Below are 22,634 nucleotides of genomic sequence, written 5' to 3' on the forward strand. Positions count from 1 at the left end.
GAGAGTCGATCAAAGAATTTTTTGATTTGATTTTGTTGTTCTGATCTTAATTACGATTAAAACCCTTCTCAATAAATGAGTATTTTTTTTTTTTGCTTTGTTTAAGTTTTTCATATTGATTGAAACTTTGAAATATATGATGTACTATTGCTATATGTTGACTTTCATCTTCAATTATGTAGGAGTAATTTATGGTGTGACATACAATGACTTGATTTCTACCTTGGGGATGTACCGCAGCATCCGAGGCAAGCTGATTCCTTATTTCCTGGAGGCTATGTCCACTATGTGGTTGTGTTTGGACAAGCTCATTGTTAACAATAAGCTCGGACAAGCAAGCGCATGTCATGGAGAAACCCTTCGCCATGTCAATTACAAAAAGTTCTGAATAATTAACTCCCTATCCGGCAAATTAGCAGGTAATTATTAATCCTATACAAGTTACATATCGAGAAGAATCCAATGTTTAGAAACATTAAGACAGGAGGATCCTGCAGAGTGGGTTGATAAAATCTAACTTGAAGTTTGAACAGAAACATAGAAAAGAGGCGCATGCAACGGGCAAACTGACAAACTTAACACTGATTGGCAGCTTGATATAATGCTAATCATCACATGCTACATGCATGTCGTTGATAATGGTCGATAATCTCGACGACCTGGTAATTAATGTGCATAAGCACATGCAAATAAGCATGATTCAGGTCGCAATCAGAGAGAGACAAATCTTATGTTTTTGTCTCTCCTTTGCATCTCTCTTTTTTGGAGACATCTCAATTCCTCCCACCTTTTTATTTATTTTTTATCATGGGGAAATTGAAAACGGGTAGAATAAGTTCAAAGCGCAAGTAGATCCTGTTGATTTTCATCCGGGTTGCAAATCCTGCAAATGATAGGATCTTGTTCCCAATAAAGAACCCAAACTGCATTACCATCCAAAACAATTTTCTATTCATTGATTCTGACAAAACCTTGCCCTCATTCAAACCCCTCATTTAATCTCTAAACATGTAATGGATATATATAGTTGTAATACGGACAGGGAAAGAAGATATAAAAATGCATTCTCTCTATTTCCCTCTCACTCACCCCAGACATTTTCTTTCTCTTTATTTATTCCTTTGTCGTCGTCTTAAGTAAACTTTTGTTATCATTCGCTAATCATCTTTCATCTTATCCACAGACAAGTGCTGTTCATTGAGGCTGAGGGAGCAGAACGTCGACAGATCAAATTAAGCAGGCCATTAATCAACAAACATTAATTCAACAGAAATCAGAGACTGAATTCTGCATATGATGACAATGTTTTTCACATTATTATCTCTCTCATCATTATCATCAACCGGCATTTATGGTTCCCATTTCAATCATTAAAACTTGTTTAAGGAATGAAAACTCTATTAAATGTTTATGTCTTACCTTTGGAAAAAGATGGCGTGTGCAAGAATTAGGATAATCATCGACCAATCATCTCCTTTGCATTTGTTTTGTTCCTTCAATCCAAACCGTTGTGTGTCTTATATGCTAGTGATAATAGAGGATTGATTCCCAATTTATATCACATGACAAAGATCATGAATCATAATTAGAAGAAGAGATATATATCTAATTCAATTGATTTTATTGGTGAAGACTTTTGTATGCAAGTTGCGAAACAACAAAAGCAATTTTTTTACTTCAAAATCACTTAGCCATTTTTTCCTTGACATGGTAATTATATTATATGAAACCACATGGGGAGAGAATGGCCGGGTGTGATTGAGGGGCTAATTTAATATGTTGATGGTTCACATTTTTGGGACATTAATTTAATTCCATGTGTTGCTCACATGCCTTTGCTCATTCGCCGTCAATTGTCTTTATCAAGGATTTTCTTGAACCCCGGAATTGTTATTCACCACATGAACATTGTTCCCAGAAAAATCATCTGACGTTAACATGCTCTCTTCGTTTCTCGCATCATTCTTATGATTTTCACTGCTTGGTAAAGAACTCGAGATATCTGATTTTGCACTGTTAGATTTCGTAACCTAGCTAGCTATATGCTAAATATTGTAACCACAAGCTATAAAGAAATCCCAAAATCATGTAAAAGGTGCATAATTCTTAAGTCCTTCCTAACTTTTTTCCAAGTTCAAAAAACAGAAACTTTGCTTTAATATCATGAAAACCGGTCGTTGTTTGAGATCACAAGCCCCAACAGTGGAACACCAACCTTGGTTCATGGCCTTTGCATGTGAGGTTGACGTGCAAAAGCTATAAAATATAGGAATTCAAGGCATTTCAGAAGTTAACGTAGGAAAAAGAAAGAAAAAAAAAAACCACCCATCACACTTTCTTCCCCAGCTTAATTCCCTATTGATATTTAATTTACATGCACTGTTTAGGTTAAAAAATTAGTTAACATGTGTAAAAGAAAAAGGTTGTGCCTTTTTCTTAAGCCTTTGCTGCAATAAAAAAGAAAATGCAAAGTTTCCCATATATAAAAAAATGACTATAATCATTTACATGATGACAGGTGAGAATAAAGGTCAGTTTCTAAATAAAAAAAAAAAAAAGTTGAGCAAAGCTGGAAGAAGAGAATAAGTCAATACATCAAACAGTTGATCAAGAATCTGAACATTAAATTAAATATTGAGCTCAACATACAGCCAGCCAATGAAATCTTTATCTCTTACTTGCATGCACATTAGCTTTTTCTTTGTTTTTTGTTGTTCAAAATTTGAATAGAAAATGCTGATAGCTATTACCACCGATTGGTCTAGATTCTGGAATAGGAGAGGAGGAGGAGGAGGGTAGTCGCTTTCTTCTGCTATAGAAAATTATTTTTTTAACCTTTTCAAATCTTGGATTAAAAAAAAAAGATGAATAAAGAAAGGAAAAAGAATTTGGATAACATATTTGAACCCTTTGCAACACTCTTGCACATGTCTATCACCATCAAGTAACTGTTTTCTTCAATTAAAAGGATGGAAAGAACAAAAAAAAAAAAAATCAATTAGTTCAAAGGAAAAGAGCTGTGAATAAATAATCTGTATAGAAACCAACAACTTTCTGGTTGATGCCTGCACGAGAAGACGGATATTGGTGACGAAACCACTCCAATGTGTTTGAATTATGCTTACCATCTCTTCTTTCAAATTTAATTTCAAACCAAATCATAATGTCAAATTAAATCTCTTTTTGCTTTTGCTTTATCTTTTAGTTCATAGCCTTGAATTTCATTTAATTACTATACATGGGTAAATGCATTTAATTATGAGAGGATATTTCCTTGGTTCTCTTTACTTCTTTGACATTAGTAGTGTTTTCTTTCTTTCTTTCTTTCTTTCTAATTGTCTTTCGGTAGTTGAATCATTTGTTCTAAATGATGGACGCAACAACTTTCTAGTTGGTAAGTGAATTTTTAAGGGCCAAATACAGACAAAATCCCTTCACTAATTCATAGCTTCGCTCTCTTAGCATGCATTCCTCATTTGGGAAATTACTGGCACCTAAGCATTAATTTAATTTAATAATAGATATATTTAAAGAGTTGAATTAAAAAAAAATTTTGTTTAGGAGGATCAAAATATTTGATTAAAAATTTGTTTGTCAACTTCTAAGTTCAGAATATTCTTCATCCTAAAGTATTCAATTGCACACCAAACCGGCAGTTAAGGCCTAAAGGGCATTTTACGTACAAATTTTAAAACAAAGGGATTGATTATAGAACCCAGACTCAATAAGCGCAGGCCCATTATCTTTTTACAATACCCTGACCCCACACCTGGGCCCAACTCGTGTAACCGCATTTCAAAAAAATTTACAATTCCACCCTTCCCAAACTCCTTTATAAACGAACCTTCCTCCCCTTTTCTTTGCTCACAAGCACCCCTCTTTCTCTTCAAAGCAAAAACATTCCAAAGTTCCGAAGCTCTTTCAAAATCCTAAACCCCTTCCCCCCAAAGGAGCAATGGCGAAAGGCAGCAATAAGCTAACGAAGCTCAAGTCAGTTCTCAAGAAGCTAAACTCATTCAACAACAAGCAAAGCCGCCCGACGTCCAGCTCTGTAGTGGCGGCCTCGGACATCGACGACGAGTCATCAGCCAATCTCCAGCCTGTCTACGTGGGAAAATCTCGGAGGCGGTACCTTATTAGCTCCGATATTATCGACAACCCTTTGTTTCGGGAGCTTGTGGAACGGTCGGGAGAAAACGACACCATCAACGTGTCGTGCGAGGTTGTCTTGTTCGAGCACTTGCTCTGGATGCTTGAAAATGCTGATCCTCAGCCTGAGTCTTTGGAGGAGCTCGTCGAGTTCTACGCTTGTTAATTTGTTTTTTGGAGGAAAGAAATGTTCCCGTGTGGTCATTCGCATCGTACCAAAGCTGTACATTATGTAATGATAATAATGTGATTAGGCCGTGTAGAAGAAACCATAAAATGATGGTTGAGGGAAAAGGGAGACTGCGCTGATGAGAGAGAGGCAGTTAATTTCAACGGTGTGGAGTTAACCGATTTCACGCCGGCTAATCTGTAAGCCTGGTGGGTGATTTTATTTGTGTATCAATGTTGTTCATTGTCATTTTTTTTATAATCATATATATAAGAGATTAATGTTCATTTATCCTAAATGTTCTTAGAAATGTGTAACATTTCTATGGTTTCACTGATTTGATCCGTAAGAGAAAGAATGAAGAAGAAAAAGAAGGGAGAGAAGAGATATGGGGTGATTTTGAAATCATAGTCATTCAATCTTTACCTCAAACATGGCCAAAAAGAAGAAGAAAAAAGAAAAAAACTTTGTCTAAACATTAATAGTGCTTGAAAAGTATACTACAGCGAAGCTTGGGCTCCGCATCTTTTATGTTTGTCTTCCATATTGTGACAATCTCTATTTATCAAGTGGAAGTACAGTTTGTCAAATGGTAAAAGTGAAGTTTGATGATATAGTTGAAATTGGGCGCACCTGGGAGAAGCAAAGATTAAAAAGTTTGGAGAAAAGGGTTCCCAGAAAGTTAACAAGTCTACCTGGAACTCAGGATTCAGGAACCTGAAGTACTAAAACCTTTTTTCTTATCTTTTGGAGGTGGAAAGTTTTAAGCCACAGTTGAATTTGTGAGATTAGAAGTACTGTGGAGTAATTCGTTGCATTGCCTGCAGCCTTTGTGAGATAAAGTTTCGGGCCATTGGAAAAAAAAAAAAAAAACCAGAGACGGCAAAGGGCCTTGCTAAACTAAAAGTAAGCAACCAATTACTTGAGTCCTGTTTAAGGGGTAGTCTAGGTAAGAAAGCCTGTTTAAAGATCTTAAAAGTTGAAGGTAAATAGTAGAACTAATATTTTACTGTTGGGCAGAGAGATTAGGGAACAACCTCAATCATCTGCTCCAATAAGAGTACTCTTGTCATCAGGGAACAAAATCGCTAATCCCCTTGATGGTTTGGTTAATTTCGTCTTCACATGTTATTTTATTCAATTTAGAGTATTGATCAAGTAACTTGCTGGCATTCCCCAACCTTGCCGGGAAATTGCCCCGAATAAGCAAATCAAAGCCCTGTATTGTGTCTTTTTCATAGCAAAAAAATGCACCAGCAAGGCAGCTGCAAAAAGAGTGTCTAGATTCCGAGACAACAAAGCCGGAGCCAGGAAGTCGACAGTCTTGTGGGATGACCAACAAGGCAAACAAGACTCCTTTATGTTTTTTAAAAGAAAAAGCTGATTACTCAATCAAATTCACTTATATTATATTCATAAATTTATATTAAGAAATGTATGGTTCAAATTGCTCATAATTGGGTTGTTAAAGATGCTTCTTTTTTATTTTATTTTGAGATATAGCCACACGCTCTCCTAGCTTTGTTGCTTTTTGTTGGTTAGACACAAAGATGATGAAGATTTTGATAAGTGGAAGACACGAAAATTTGTACAGTACACGCATTAGCATCTGTAACGCGTTTGCCACGCTGCCATGGCCACCCTCAAAGCTGGTGCTTTACTTTTCACACTCGATTGTACGTACCTTCCAAGCTTGTCAGCACCCTGGCACGTACCACCCATTGAATTTTGCTTCCAACACTCCCTAATTAGCAGCGATTTAATTTTCTAAGATCCCTTATGATTAAGAAATTGAAGATATACATCTTAAATTAAATTCAATCTAATGATTGGAATCTATAAGAAAAATGGGCGGTGCCATGACCTTGTCTCTTGATTAAAGTTGAGATTACTTATAAAGAATTAATGTTTTCGGTTCTCTGATAATTTAGATAAATTATTAAGTCAAATTATGTACACAGTCTTTAGTCACCCGCTCATAAGCATTTGGGAAAAATGAACATTTAAGAGTCAGTCCAATAATCCTTATCACGAATAAAGTCGATGACAGCTAATCTTACTGATGATGGTTTTGACATTATTTTTTAGTATAATCCTTCCCATGACCACCTTCCCTTAATTGTGTGCAAAAAACATTCTTCTGCTTATACAACAGTATATACTTGACCCTTTTTCTTTTATTGCTTTTATTATGTAATTAATTTGGGGCAACTCCTTTTCTTTCTTTCTTTTTGTCCTTTTTTCTTTTTCCTTTTACCGTGCCTGAGATGAAGAACTAATCAATCCGCTTTAATTATGTTGTATATTTGTATTTGTTCTAGTTATATGTTGGTGATAAATTTTTTTTTTTGGTTAATGTTGAAAGTTCTAACTTCTAATTTTCACAACCCTTTGGACTTCCTAATAAGTATATAAAAGATCTTATAATATTTTTAAGGTTATTTGAATGTCATATTAATTCATACATGATTGACATATAGTGCATATATTAATATATATTATGCACATAAAATTGTAATTAAATATAGACTTTTTTATTTTTTAAAAAGAAAAATTCATTTAATTTAACTAAACAAAAATAAGTGATTCTATATCACTTCACTCCACATTGACTTGAATTTAATGAATTTATTTTGTACACAAAATATTTTTTAAAAATTTCTAAATTATTTTAAAAATTCAAATAATTTATTTTTTATTTCATTCATTAAAGCTCTTATATTTTTATTTTAGATCAAATATATCCTTATGATTAACGCTTGACTAATTTTTATTTAATCAAAATACCACTTATCATTTCATTCTCACTTGAAACTGAAGTGTATGATAAAAAAGTCACATGATCATATAATTACATTATATTATCATCTATTATAATATATCAGTATATCACATCAACGTAAATGTCAAGTGATATTTTGATTAATAATAAATAATCAATTATTAATTGTAAAGACTTATTTAATTAAAAATAAAATATAAAAATTTAATTAAATATAATAAAAAATAAAATTTATTTGAATTTTTAAATAATTCAAAATTTTTTATGTATTATACTTTTTTTATATTTTTTTTCTTATACATAGTGTGTATTTCTTTGTTTTTGCACAATTAATTGAAATGGGATTATAAGATGACCATATATTTTCCTTAATCCATAGGAGGAGGAGTTTGTCATTTTAAATTTTAAATGAAAAGAAAAGGTAATTGAACAGGGCTAATTAAATCTATGATCTGGAAAGCTTAGCAGATTACAATTGTAAGCCGCGAAAAGGAAGGGAAAGAAAAGACTTTTGTTCATAAAGCATGGGTAAATGAGCTGTCTAGTGCTAATTAGACATAACAAAAAGACGAAATTAACCTTGCAGTAGTTTATAAGGGGTCGCCTGTCAGCACAGAAGAAGACAAAGCTGGCTAGCTACCTTCCATAAAGAGACGGCCGCTTTTTGCGGCTTTTTTAGGGGAAGATGCCGCCAAATCATCTTACGCTCCAACCCTCCGTCCTTTTGTGTAATAACAGCTGCAATGTAGGGTATATTTGTCTTTTCAACATCTACCACTCGGTCAGCCACAAGTCAGTCAGTCGGTCAGAAGGCAGCTTTAGTATTAGACTACTAGTAGTAGTAAGTAGTAGTAGGAACTATAGGGAGAAATAGAAAGAACGAAATGGAGACCAGCCCACGTGGGAGCTGGTCGTGGAAATCGGATTTGGGGTGATCATAGGCCCATGTTACTCAAGGAATTTTTGTCCCCAATTTTGCATAATAATGCTTTTAGAAGATTGGATTTTCGTGTGATTCCCTTTTCCCACACACACACACACATGCAGAGGAGAGAGCCAAGGAATAAATACATTTTTTTTCTCAATTATGATATGCAAATAGATATGATTGTTTCATCTGGTTTGGTACACAAATCTTATGTCTGATATTTTCTCCAAACATTATATGTACATTGCACCTTCACTAAGATTACTTTTGCATATCAGATGCTGTAACATCTGTCTAATATGATGCCATCATTGTCATTTTGACTTCCACATAATTCTTGGATATCCATCTCTTTTTGCTTTCTCAAGTGTATATGAGTGCTAGTGAAGAATCTATCTGTGTCAATGTTTTATTTTTATTATTAAAATACCGAAAAAATATATTTAATATAAACCTACTAATCCATGTTAATTACTAAAAGCATACTAATAGTAAAAAAGTGAGTTGATGATGATCCAAAAGGCAGTGGACTCTAGGAGTTGAATGATCTCTGATGTTCTTTGAGCCATTTTATATTAGTTTTTGTCATTAAGTCGCACCTTGTCTAACGGTTCTAAGCCATATAGGCATGGTAACCCTTGTTCATGAACCTGGTCGGTTGCTATTTAAATAAACGTACTGAAGATATATATTGACAGATAGGAGTACCCATGTTTTATGTATGAGAACAATCAAGACAAAAAACAAAGCCCAAGAGGAGAGAAGAGAGAGCTGCACATGAATGGAAACCAAATGATAGTGTAGGAATGGGATAAGGGAATGATGTCTACGGTCTACTGCATACATATTTACGAGCCCATGAGGGGGCCCTAACCAACTGCCACGAAAAGGACAAATCACTGAGAAGAAAATAATAAAAAAAAAAGCTTCAGCCATATCGATGAGTCTCCATGCCTTCTTTGCAGTCAAAAACACTCAAAATATAGCTAAGAAGCCCTGAACATATCCACGCGTATATCTATATCTCTGGCTGACATGGAACAACTTGCCTTGATAATGTAAAAGAGCCATGCGGTGCAGATACAAGAACTCATGAGTTGGATACCATTTTGCACGTTAAAGTGAAGGCATGGACGTATGAGACGTATCAGAAATTTGTACGGCTATCGTTTGGTTAATTTATATGCATTGAATCAGGTAACTCCCAGTCTTTGTTTTCAGGCATGATCTGAGTCATAAAATATGTTAAAAGGAAATGCTTCTTGTTTGGATCCTTTTCTTTCATCTACAAAAAATTCCTATCATTTTCATGGGTGGCTCAAGAAATAAATTTGTTTGGGGCTAAAATCTTTGCGTTCGAGCATAGGTCTCTTTCAAGAAACGTTGTATATTTGCATTCAACAGTATCCTTGTAGCCACTAGAATCCAAAAGTTCAAAACCAATTAAACGACATGACATGTGAATTGTGATGTCTCAGGTCTAAAACGCCCACGTTCCCACCACCCAAAACTATGGGTTCTATTCATCCTCTCGATAAAAAAAGAAGCAGAAACAAACTAAAAAGGAGTTGAGCTTTTGTCAAATTGCTCTTGAGCAGTGGGTTTCAGTTAAGATAAAGGTCAAAAGAAAAAAAAAGCAAGCAGCCATGCATGTGGAATGAGGAAAAGAGGACCACCTTGACGTGGATGATGATAATGAACATCTTGAATGCTGATCTAGCATTGAATGTAGGAGTAGAGTAGGGAAAAACTAGCGGAGATGATAACCAAAATACATAAGGCATGTGCTCTCTTACCTTCTATGTCGGAATTTCAGTACGTAAAACGATGAGAAAATGGGGAGAAAATGGGGAGAGGCTATTAATTACCCTAACTCTAAGTTCTATTCTAAGTATCATATATATAGTAATTGATTGCTTGTCCAGTTTTCACTTTGAGTCTCATTTGATGGATCGCTTTGTCCAAAGTTCGACATTAAATTTTGTACATTAATGTGTTTGATAAAAGAAAAATGTTGATAGTGAGAGAGTTTTCTTTCAATTCAATAATTGAGTTATACATATGGAAATTACTACTACTACTACTACTTTTTATTATTGTTCTTATCAAATGTATGGTATCGTTGCTTTGAAATTAGGTAGAGTTATCGATGCCAAAGAGTTATAAGAGTCCACATATCGGGCTGCTTAAAATGGAAAGTTTTGAATTACTTCTTCTGGGATGAACAAAGGGTACTATATGATCCTTGGGAGAAACTTCAAGGGAAGTATGGAGAACTATGAGGAGGGGGCTTGCTTAAAAGTTTGAAAATGCTTTCAGTTGCGTGGAGTTGTTAAGTTAGATAATAGCAAAGTTGTTTTAAGTTTTGGCAGCTTGTTGGGTACATTGTCGTTTTACTTTCTGCAGATGAGACCGAATCAGAGCTACTGTCGGATGGTTCGATCCCATCTGGTGGGCTCTTGCTACTAGTGGGGCTTGGATGTAGAGTCTATGAAATTGCTTTGAGTCGGATCTCGGGAGCGCTCGAAAATGGCTCTGATCTGAAAGCTAAAAAGTGGTCCAAAAACTACCAAATGTGCCTTAGAAACCTTATAAAATGGACCTCTGTCATCAGGCACTGAAGCCCATTGACCGACCGAATTGAAGATTTTAGGTAAAGCACAGAAGTAGCCTCCGATTGTATACTATTACATTATTTCTTTGGGTTGCTTGCTTTATGAAGATGGGCTTACAACGAAAGTTGAAATTGAATTCAGAAACTCTCTAAGGCCCATCTCCTTCTTGCTTAGCGAAGAAAACAAGGCCATTTCTTTCTTGCATCCTAAACATTGTCTAGGATGATATGTATTGCAAATCCCTGTGTGACTATAAGGGCATGCATTTCTTCAAAGACTGCTACATTGAAGGCACTGTTGATTTCATCTTTGGAAATGGCAAATCCCTTTATTTGGTAACTACCCCCCTTCTTCCTTTCTAAAGGCCATATATACCGAAAATCATTTTGTTCCTGCACCAGAGTAATTCTTGCAAGGATGTATGTGTGCGTTTTTTGATGCAGAACACCACAATTCAATCTGTTGCAAGGCATCTGGGGTGATCACAGCAAAAGGCAGGGAAGATGTAGGCAGCGATAGTGGATTTACATTCCTTTACTGCAAAATAACCCGTGCAGGCAACAGTACCACTTACCTTGGCCGTCCATGGAAGCTAAGGCCTAGGGTCATCTTTACTTTCACATACATGGGCACCATCATCAACAGCGAAGGCTGGTCCACTGAAGGGCACCCTGAGCGCAACCACAACCAGTGTGCATCTGGAGCTCACATATTATTCTCGTACTGCTAAAATTAATGGTTTTGATCATAAAATTAACGTGGGATTACTTTAGTCATTTGCAGGACTGTATATTATGGAGAATACAAGTGTGTATGGGGCGGAGGCTACTTCCTCTGTTCGAGTTGGATATGCAAAAATTCTGAGTGAGAATGAGGCGAAGCCCTTCTTAAGCATAACTTATATCCACTGAAGCAATTGGCTTCTCCCACCTCCCAAGGTGTGAAAACTTTACTAAACACAAGGAGCAATGTTCTGCAAATATATTTGTCTATCTGTTGGTGCTGAGAGGGAAGGTGATTAGATGTTTATCAGTTTGTAAGATAATCAAAGTGAGTGTTATAAGAAGAGAACTCTTATGTAATAAAATTGTGTATGTTACAGAAGTAAATGAGACATATGATTAGTCTTATTCATGATCTAATTCTAGTATTGTATTATAATTTTAATTAAATAATTTGTATAATTATCTTGTTAGTAAGAAATTATAATGTTATAAATATTCTTTTTACTTGAGATTCGGATGCGTCTGCAGTGAGTACAAATCCTGCTTGCAAATGCAAAATTATCACCAAAGGTAAAAGAAGAAACGATATGATTAAGAGAAATTAATATAAACCATACTTTATTGCAATCCTTGGGACCAAACCGAGGTTCAAAACATTCCCAGGGATAATAAGGGAGTAAATTAAAGGTGGGACAAATCCCGAGTTCAAAACAATTACGAGATAAAAACGAAACGAAGGAAATATCAAATTTCAATAGCCATTCCAAAACTTCATTTGGTCCAGCCTTGTGCCTCCTCATCGCCTTTTTCTTTACTCAACAGCTAGAGGAACAGTCATAACCTGAAAATTACATAAGAATAAGATTACTCAACAGAAACGTTCTTATTCAGTTGAACAAATCCTTACCGAGAGGTTCAAACATATGGACATGAATGTTTACCCGCTTGTTATACATCAATGCATGCAACATTTCAATGTAACGCTTGCGCCCACGTTGCTCGAGGTTACAAACATGTTTCGAAAAACCATAGACTCCAGTCAGAGTCAATAGCTTCTCAGAGTAAATCTGCCATGTATACCTACAAAGGAAAACATACGAGTAATGGGTGCTTTCATAAGAAAAATATATATCACAATGAGTTAAAAAATAGAGGCTTTCTGCTTACTTCTCCTGGATGCGCTTCAAGCCTCCCTGAGAGATCTTATCCCAATAAGATGGATCTGCCTTGCACTTTTCAAAGAAATGGACGAGGGTCTCAGCAGCCAGATCGCCATTATAAGGATCGATGTTGAAGCCGGATTTTCCGTGAACGATAATCTCAGCAGGGCCTCCATAGCAAGTTGCAAATGTTGGTAGGCCACAGGTCATGGCCTCAACGACAGTCAAGCCAAAAGCCTCATACAGAGCAGGCTGAACAAATGCTCCCTTGGTGTCACAAATGTGACGATAGAGTTCACCGTTTCTCACTCTGTTCATCTGGGAAGAAATCCATCTGAACTGGCCATTCAACTTGTATTTTTCAATTAGTTCATACATCCTCTTCATTTCGGCCTTCTCTTCCAAATCCTTGGATTCCTTTCTCCTATCTCCACCAACTACTACCAAGTTAACCAACTCACGCAGCCGGCTGTTCTTGGCATAGAACTCTACAAGTCCAGTTAAGTTCTTTACTCGATCCAACCTTGCCATGGTAAACAGAATTGGCTTATTGCGATCTTTCAGTATACATCTGCAAAATAGCATTTAAGTAATTATTAACATAGTCATATCATTTAGTGAAAGTTAAATGGTGTAAAACAGGATAGAAACTCACAGGTGCTCTGCATTCTCAACAGGGCTGTAAAGAAGCTCTTCAATCTCTGGGTGGAACTTCTTCAACCGCCGTTTCTCTTCTGTGTAAGGGAAGTATATGCTCATATCAGCACCAGGGGAGACAATGTTGAACTTAGGATCAAACACATCAATCCCATCAACAACACGGTAGAGCCCAGGAAGAGTGAAGGCAATGTGACTCTCGTATTGGCCTAGTGTGTCTTTGCTGAAATCATGGGAATGGCAACATTGTTAGGCTCTCCAATAAGTAGCAGCATTACACAAGGCAATCATATATAGAAAACTTGAAGATATATTACCTTCCAGCAATCTCTTGGAAAGTGCTGGTGATGATAAAATCAGTGTGGTTCATAGCAATAAGGTCAGCAGTAAACTGACAGGAGAAGTGATACTTATCCTCAAGCTTTCTCCAGTTGATGTCTGAATCTGGGTACTTCGTCTTCTCCAGAGCATGAGCAATGGTGCACTGCATAAAACAGCCAAGTTAAGTTTTTAGACTGAAAGAGAAAGATCCAAGTACAGCAAAAGGACATAGTCAATTAATTAGCTTTTAACAAACCTGTGTAACATCAAACTTATGTGCCAATAAAGAGGCAACGATATTTCCATCACTGTAATTCCCAATAATCAGGTCTGGCTTGCCCTGAAACTCTTTGGATATTTCAAGTGCAACATCCTGAAAACAAAGAGAAACTTACTTGTAAAAAAAAAACCCAAATAGTAGTAATACATATAATAGAAAAGTTAACTTATGGAAGAAAAATGGACACGAGAAGATGGATGTTCAGAGCATATGGTTCACCTCAGTGTAAGTCTCCAGGTAGGGCCAGACTTCAAATCTTGAGATCCATCTACGTACAATTCCCTGCTCTGTTCTGAACGGAACTCGAAGAATATCAGAATACTTGGTTCCATACACTTTCTCAAGACGCTGACCACAAGTTGTTCCCACAGCATCCGGGAGGAGTCGAGTAATCTGGTCCAAAAAACAGTCAAATTAAGCATCAAACATCGCGTTAAAATTATTTCTGATAAAGAAAGGAGTCAAAACAAACTGATACAACATAAGAATACTCACGATAAGGATGCGTGGGGTAATGTTAAGTCCTTGCTGCTTGAAACGGTGGAGCATCTCTTCCTCCAAGGCACGGACTTGATCCAAGATGTAAACAACCTATGAGTAAAAGTTATTTGATTAAAATTAGAACAACTTTAATTGCCTCATCTACTTCTTAAATCAGGAAAATTAAAAGTTTAGGGTTGCAAAAACTGACCTGGCCACCTGTGTCAGGGTACCCCAAAACATTGTCTTGGGCAAAGTATCCATGAGGAGTCATGATCACAACATTGAAGACCAATGGGATTCTTCCAAGGAAAGTTTCAAGAGTGACGGGATCAGGTGCCTGCAGGAGATCCAGAAGAAGATGGACCATCTCTAGAACATGCTCAGCGGTATCACCCCATCCCCTCTCCAAACCAATCTCCTGGAACTTTTTCTCAAAAGCAGAGTATAGGGTATCAGATGGTAGAGGAGTTAGATACTCCTCTGCCTTCCTCAGAGCATGTTGGAGGGAATTCACACCTTGAATTCTGTCATTCAGAAGCATACCCTGTGGCATGAAAATTGCGCAATTTATTACAAAGAATCTATTAGCTTCAACAGAAGGGAAATTAAAAAGAGGGTATGTATATTTAGCATGGCTTACCTTTCCCTTCTGGCAATGAATCTGGAGAAATTCAAGCAGTAAGTTCAAGTTTTCCTCGTCTTGGAACAGTTTGGCAGAAAGGTGGCGATTGAGGAAATCCATGCCGTTCCCAATGGACTTAGAAAGCGATGGGCGAGGAATAGAATTATTGAACGCGCCGAAGTCCAATTCCAGCGTAAACTGGCCATTGGAGCTGAATCCCATCATTGAACATCGTTTAGATATAAACTCGGTATAACGTGAAGAATAAGAAAATCAGGAGCTGTAAACTACCTTCCATCAACGATTTCCTCCTTCAACCGCAGATACTCAGCAACTTGCATTTCCTCTACGAAGAGCTTCTGGACATCAATAGCTATGTACTCCCAAACACCAGGAGCTGGACGAATGGCAAGGGCAACCAATGGAGACGACACTACAGCTTCCTGTACAACAATATTAGATAACCGAGACGTATTTGTCCAATATTCTCGTCAAACATCTTAGTCAAGAATCCAACAAACATAACCAAGACAACTTTGGAAAAAAAAAAAGGTGATTTAATCCCACCTGTGTAGTCCTGAGGACATCGACAATTATCCCATCAAGTGCTTGCTGTCCATCCTCCTTATCAAGAATTGATAGCAGCTTTTGGGATTTATGAATGCCCCGCCCAAGGCTTTCAATCCTGCATGATTTGTACAACAATAAAGTCAAACTAATGAACAACTAATAGTAGTTTTTATCATACTGAAACAGAAAGATCAGGGAAGCAGATGTTTGATATACCTTGACAAGATAGCCTTTGCCTGCTCAGGATGAGTAGCCAGAGATTCACCCAAATGTTCACAAACGCTTCCTGAAGCCATTGTTTTCTCCTGAATTGGCAGGGGAAGGAATATACTAAGAATTAGGCTATGGATAAAGTCAGGACATGCAACATATATATGATGAGACGATGGAATAGATCAATATAAAAGGGCAAGTTGTAGCAGTAGGACCCAAAAAGTTAGACGCAACCAAATGCAGATACCTAATTACAGCATTAAATTAGAGAATTAAAAGCAAATGGATGGAAGCTAGATCAAAAACAAAGAGCAAACACGTAGTTAAGAATTTTGAGGCTCTTAGAAGATTCAAATAATAATAATAATAATAATAATAATAATAAAGCAAAGAAGTTTGCAAAATACTCAAAGAAATGACTTGTTAATTACAAAAGGAGAGAACCAAAAGTACCTAATTGGAGGGTGAAGAACTACCTAAAGCCAAAAAAAACCTCTGAAAGACAAAAGATGAGTAACAGAGAAGAAGATAGATTATTGGGAGGAGTGAGGTCCAAGGTAGCGACAATGCATTGAATATATAGAGAGTGACTACAGAACTAAAAATGGCAACCCCCTAAATGCTCAGAACTAACTCTACCAACATATGGACATAAAATCATAACTTAAATGAAAGAAATAACATATTTTCTGTCCAAGAAATTACCATAAAAATAAGCACAGACGTAGAAAAATCAGGTAAAGAAAGTGAGGAAGAAACTTAATGAGCAAGTTCATATGTTGTACCCAAAAGATTAGACTGTATTATTAACTTACTACAATTGGAGCGAACAAAAAAACATAACCCTTTGGCTTCTGTTGACAGTAATCTTAAAACTGGGCGTTAGGCACAAGTGGGCTTACTTTTTTGGTCTCAATTCAACCAGGGATCAGTCTGTCTTAGAGTTTGAGGTTTTTTACGTTCAATTCCACTGGCCAATGTTTTTTCTTTTTGTTTTCCCCTTATTTGATCAAGAGGCCTATTTTTGGGAAGAGGGCTACCTAGCTTGGTTCAAACTTGGTTTGGTTCTTGGTTACATTAAACCAGATCTTATTGGCTATGAAGCTGTAATAATTTCACAACCACCTTTTTACTTGCTTTTTTTTTAAGAAACCAAGGTCATGGATTTCAATTTATATGTTCCGCTTAAGCTATTAAATATATAAAATAATTATTAATAATTGAATGTAAAAATCTGTTAAGATTAATGCAAAAGGTACGGGTACTGTCCCTGACTCCTTGAGGGAAAATTTGGAGTTGTCACTCAGTTCTTCTATACCAGAACCAAGCATCAATCTTTAAGGTTACCAAGTCTCGTCTTTGACGCAAAAAGTTGATTGAGTGATTTAACCACCAGAGTTTGAAAAGAATCAAAGTTTTTCAATTTTGATTCGGATAGCCAAGACTCTACTATTTCCTTTTGAATCAATTTGGTTAGGTTCTCATTAATTAAATGGCACATCTCACTTCTACTTAAAATATCACGCAATCATGAAAAACTATATGTCCTATGCCGTGACACATGCATCTATAAAGAAAAAAAATACAAGTAGACTAATAATCTTAAAGTGATTTATTGACCATTAAATGATGCAAACAACATTCAACTATTTAAAATAAAATATAATATAAAAATTACAACAAGGAAATTAACTATGCATCGGGAAAAAATATTATCATACATATCTTATAATATTACAAAAATGACCTTATATATTAGACGTTACGTGGCATGCTTCATTGTGAAAATCTATAACACATAAAAAATGATCAAAGTTGTTTTCAAGTTTGATCACGTTATACCTCTTTTAGATGACACGTAACGGATTGTGATTGTGGAAGGGAACTGATTTAGCAAGAGTAGTTAAGAACTTGATGAATAGAGATACTTGTATGAATATAAAAAAAATATTTGGTAATCGGTAAATATTTGAAAGAGCATTTAAATGTAAAAAGATTTGAAAAATGACTTGAACGTGAACACAAAAGAAGGTAGGAAGTTCTTTAAATTTCTCAATCTTAAAAATCAAGACAATGTTGATAATTTCTTTCAATAAGTGCGTATGGTGGGAAAAAAACTTGTAGCACAGTTACATTTGATAACATTCATGATTTCCTCTTCAAACACATCAGCAACTAGTGTCTTATTCATAGCCTCGTTAACTAAGCCAGGAACAAGTCTTGAACAAATCCCCAATCTCTATCACTGTTAAAAGGAAAATAAATCTTTGTAAAATGCCTCAAGTTTTTCAATAATGCTTCACTCTAGAGTTAAGACTGTTAAGATTTTTCAATGGAAGATTCCGTTTATAGTGATTGCTTCTTTCCTTTTTTTTTTTACTTTTGCCTTTTTCTATAGGAATGAGAAGATTGTGGAAGATGGGCGAGGAAACGAGGAAGAGAGGGAGATAGAGAGTTACAATGCGATATGATGAGATGAGGAACAAGCCCATGGGAGAGAGAGATTTGGACAAGCCCACATCATATGAAGCCACAAGCTAGAGTGGACTTCACAACTTTGTTTATAGACATTTTGAAAGTTCTCTCAATACCCAACGTCAGAACCACTCTTACAAATCAATAAACTTTTCTCTTCCTCCTTTTTTAAAAAATAATATTTATAAAGAGAATAATAGTCCACATATAATTAATCCATTATTTTGTTTTGAATTTGGTAAAAATAGTCGCTTCAATAGAAAATATTTTTATAAATTATTATTTTGATTAATATTAACTAAAGACATTCAATTGAATTTTTTTTATCCGAAAGAAAAGAAATCCGAATTTTACTATTTGTTCTTTGAACAGAAAAATTATTCACTAATCACTGAATTGAGTGCTTTATAGTCTTTACAAAGATCGCTACGCTCATGCTGAATACTATTAATTCCCCCAGTGAAACATAGAAGTGCATATGGTTAGAGAGTTTAGCCCTTAGAAAATAATCATGTGAATACATGTAATAAATTCTTGTACTGCTACTATCCAACATCTTGGTGAATAAAGGAATTGAAATATGAAAACATCTTTGATCGCGCATTGGTGTCGTAATCTTGTGGATCATGTGCAATTTTAAGAAAGAGAGCTGCAAAACTAGGCAATAGTCTTTCATGGCTTCATTATCAAAAATAAAATAAATAATCTCCATAGCTTCTAGTACCAGATTCATAATGGGGCAGAACGGGGACGGCTCAATTATAAGATTTGGTTTGATGCTACACTATCAAAGGCGCACATGACACTTCAATAATAAACAATCACTTGCACCCGTACAAAACTAATACTATTCTCCCACCTTCACCTTAGTAGCATGTGCATAAACAAGGAAAACAAGTTCTAACGTCATATTGTCCACCCAAAGGTTCCTAATATTAAATTTAGCCTTACAACATTATGCTCAAAATACAGTTTATCTCATCCGGCATTAGAGACAAGACTTGGAACCGATGCATGAAGGCGGTAAGCCTGGTAACCACCTGTTTCTTGTGAATTTAACAAGTTTTTTGGCTCAACTAAGCAATGGGAGATAAATAAGTGAACTGGGTGCAGCAGACTACGGGATAAATCTATAGAAGCATACCCATCTCGCTCGATAACTCTTAATTCGAGATGGAATTCCTAGAACTCTAATTTGGGACCAATTTTATGTTGCATGGTTTTCTGAACAATAGAAGTATTTCATTATCAATCAAACATTAGATGCCACTCACATTTCAATAAGGGCAGAGAGACATTGCCCTCCCCTCATCACATTCATTGCATACACCTGAAAATTTTCTAACTAAAAGTTCCCTATTGTTTGTCAATTAAAAAGGAGAAAAGAAATGAGAAAAAAAAAATCTGCATATAAAAGAGACCTTGCTTTAACCCCAAAGTTCTTGGCCACAATAAAGATCAGCACAATTAGTCTCTCCCAATATTTATTGAATCTCCAGCTGCAAAATCATGTAGAAACTTCATATTAGGGAAAAGTTTGAGAAGATGGAAGATGAGCAATGAACTTGTTCCATAAGCATGAGAGATAGGCATACAAAGGAAAATGCTTTTAGCTAAAAACAAAAAAAGACCTGTTCAGAATCTGAGCTATCAATAGGGTGACCCTTATGATTGTTCTCTATGCACTTCAATAGATACTTGAAGGTCTCAATCTCACAAGGGAGAGTAAGCCCGCCATTGTGATTATACCCAAATTCCTCCTCAGCTTTTTCCAGCAAAATCTTGAAGACAGGATGGCTGAGATAGCTCGTAGGGATGATAAACCTCCGAAGCTCTGGCCCAACATAAACTGCCAAATATCCCTTTGGAACATCAGGCGGTGGTTCAGGACTGTGGCAGCTTTCCTCATCAGAATCACAACACATAACATTTGTTAGCCTTTTGTTAACTGGTCCTGAGACACCCCCCTGATTTTCTTCCAACTGGGGGGCATTTGGCCTTGAGCCTAGTGTGACAGTTTGCCACTTTTGAAGGATTTCCTTTAGTCTAACAATCTGCCGGATTCCGGTCAACTTGCTTCCACCTTGGTCATCCATCCTTAAATCTTCACCACAACGGTGAAAAGAAACCCAGGATTGAATTTGCAGGGTTTGGATCTTCCACTACATGTGCAAACACAAATTTCCACGATTAAAGCAAATGAATCAACACCTTTAAAAGAAATTGGATAAAGTCATGCATAAGGGGCACGCAAAATTCAACATAATTATTGTTTCCTTCACCTAGACCAAACTAACAGATTGCCATACTCATAATATGACAATTAAGCTAACAATCACATACTTATCATCACTATATTAACATTGGCCTGCTAGGAATGATTATGCTTTTACACCCTCTCTTTCAGAAACTGATGCAATTGACACAATTAAATAACCTTTTAGCAAATACAAATCAAGCTAATTGACTTAAGAATATCCCAAAACAAAATAAGAATTGTTAGCTTTTAAGCTTATCTGAGGTGTAGTCAGATAACAAAATTTTATATGCAGGCTTCAATTTTAACACTCTAGATCTGCAAAATTAAAGCTAGCCTAATTTTCAATAATTCAAGCTTGATGGCCATCTAGCAATGAAAAATCCCACTCATATTAACCTTTTTTCCAATTACTAAAATGTTTAAATCTACCCCAGAAAAGTCCAATCCAAAATTCTGCTATTTCGGACCAACCACTCATTGAAACCTTAAACCATGTAAGAGAAAAAAAACCATTATCAACAATGAAACATCAAGACAAAACAGTCTCTTTCACATAAATTCTCCTCTTCCAACCCAGCTTTCATTACTCGCAAAACCATACAAGAAAAAAGAGCAAAAAAAAAAAAAAATCTTTCAGCAAAACAGAACATGCAAAAAGATTACAAAATAAAAAAGCTTATTACCTGAGTATGGGGGCAGGCGTTAGCAGAGAGCCCCAAGAAGAAAAGCCATTGCAAAGGAGGAAAGGGAAAGAGGCTTTGGAGGAAACTTGGGAATGGCAAAGCAAAGCTCTCCAAACGAAAGAAATTGAAAGAGGGGAAAAAAAATGATTCCAAAAAAAGGAAAACCAAGAGGATCCCCGAAAAGACGAAATCTATGTTAGAGAAATCCAAGTTGGTGGTGTCTATGTTTTTTTTTTTTTTAATTTTTTCCGGATTTTTCAATTGTTATGACTACGAATTTGTCGTGTCATTAATTGTCGCAGCAAAATTTTCTTTGGGTAAAGCGGCTGTGTCGGAGGATGGAGTTTTCTCCCTTTTTTTCTGTTATACTTTTTCCTCTCAGAGTCACTCTGTGCCCTCTATTTATATCTCCGCTGCTCAAACCTCGTCGATGGTTTTTGGATTTTGGCTGGCTGGCTGGCTCCAAAACCAAATTACTTATTATTATCTTTAATTAATAAAAATCAAGAAAGAAAAAGAGATGGATTTTGTTTTTGCTTAATTGTGTGGACTGTGGAGTGGGGGAGAGATCTGAAAAGAAAAGAAGAGACGCAGTTATTATTAGCTCCACTTTTGATGACGTGTCACCATAACTACACCAACTTTGCTTTCATTTGGTGGCCTTTTTAGCTTTGGGTGCACCTGCTTCACTCAATCTCAGTAGGACCTCAAGAGGAATTAGCATTTTACGTTGAAATTTATTGATTTCAACTCTGAATTTTGTTAATTAAGTGGAAAATAGAAGAAGGGGGGGTTCGCTTGCATGCGTTGTCTAACAAATTTGTGTAGTTGTGATTAGAACTCTCACATGGGCCGTGGCATAAGAGAAATCATATGCCACAATCACAAACAACTGGATTGGGCTTATCAAGCATTTTTGTTTAGAAAAAAAAGATTTCTCTTTCAACTTTCATAATTCATTAATAGAAAAAATAGTCAACATGAGAAGTCAAATTTCTTTTCTTATTTCCTTTCTTAACTTAGACAAGGACGACTCCATAATCTTAAAAAACTTAAAATTAAATATTTAAATTAGGCATTTTTTATGTTTTACATTAGCTATTTACATGTCGGTTAAAGAATATTTGTTACTTCTCAAAAAAAAGAATATCTGTTAATAGATCAAAAATTTTGGTATAAAAAGCCTTTATTACCAACAATCTTCAAAGTTGATAGTTTCCCTTGGGAGAGGGCAAGGCAATGGCTTAGCAGTACTTTTAAGTGGGGCTGGCTGTTTTGACCCAAAAAAGTGGCAAATGCCTATGCCTATCAAAGTTGGTCAGATGCTCACGGGCATTTTAGGTTTGGGCCTTTGACAAATTTGGATTAACAAGAAGAGTGTACTGATTGAAGGACTTTCCAACGCGGGGATGTAGCTCAAATGGTAGAGCGCTCGCTTTGCATGCGAGAGGCACGGGGTTCGATCCCCCGCATCTCCAGTTTCTGTGTCTCTTTTTTTTTTTTTACACCGTATCAAAGTTGTGATTGACGAGACGGCGGCGT

General features: G+C 36.0%; 3 protein-coding genes, 1 non-coding gene and 1 pseudogene across 4 annotated transcripts; 3 read left to right on the plus strand and 2 right to left on the minus strand.

The window, feature by feature from the left end:
* Positions 1–3,917: 3,917 nt before the first annotated feature.
* On the plus strand, positions 3,918–4,609 carry LOC18588222 (SAUR-like auxin-responsive protein family). Its single transcript, XM_007012487.3, has one exon. It carries the CDS (start codon positions 3,956–3,958, stop codon positions 4,313–4,315), a length of 360 nt encoding a protein of 119 aa, XP_007012549.1. The 5' UTR covers positions 3,918–3,955; the 3' UTR covers positions 4,316–4,609.
* A 6,294-nt stretch (positions 4,610–10,903) lies between these two features.
* Positions 10,904–11,768, plus strand: LOC18588223 (putative pectinesterase 53; annotated as a pseudogene).
* A 201-nt stretch (positions 11,769–11,969) lies between these two features.
* Positions 11,970–15,837, minus strand: LOC18588224 (sucrose synthase-like). Its single transcript, XM_018128022.2, has 13 exons — positions 15,678–15,837; positions 15,459–15,576; positions 15,183–15,334; positions 14,910–15,102; positions 14,478–14,813; positions 14,282–14,377; positions 14,006–14,179; positions 13,763–13,879; positions 13,503–13,669; positions 13,184–13,408; positions 12,536–13,099; positions 12,310–12,448; positions 11,970–12,209 (listed from the first exon to the last, which is right to left on the minus strand). The coding sequence occupies exons 1-13, from the start codon at positions 15,755–15,757 to the stop codon at positions 12,180–12,182; spliced, it is 2,391 nt and encodes a 796-aa protein (XP_017983511.2). The 5' UTR covers positions 15,758–15,837; the 3' UTR covers positions 11,970–12,179.
* Positions 15,838–19,369: 3,532 nt separating this feature from the next.
* On the minus strand, positions 19,370–21,239 carry LOC18588225 (protein SMALL AUXIN UP-REGULATED RNA 16). The gene is made up of 3 exons (XM_007012490.3): positions 21,093–21,239; positions 19,781–20,311; positions 19,370–19,648 (listed from the first exon to the last, which is right to left on the minus strand). Exons 2-3 carry the CDS (start codon positions 20,243–20,245, stop codon positions 19,634–19,636), a joined length of 480 nt encoding a protein of 159 aa, XP_007012552.1. The 5' UTR covers positions 20,246–20,311; positions 21,093–21,239; the 3' UTR covers positions 19,370–19,633.
* Positions 21,240–22,497: 1,258 nt separating this feature from the next.
* Positions 22,498–22,570, plus strand: TRNAA-UGC (transfer RNA alanine (anticodon UGC)). The gene has a single exon. It is a non-coding gene; the product is annotated as a tRNA-Ala (tRNA).
* Positions 22,571–22,634: the final 64 nt, after the last annotated feature.

This window comes from Theobroma cacao, chromosome 9, assembly GCF_053813885.1.
Source record: "Theobroma cacao isolate CCN51 chromosome 9, ASM5381388v1, whole genome shotgun sequence".
Lineage (NCBI taxonomy): Eukaryota > Viridiplantae > Streptophyta > Magnoliopsida > Malvales > Malvaceae > Theobroma > Theobroma cacao.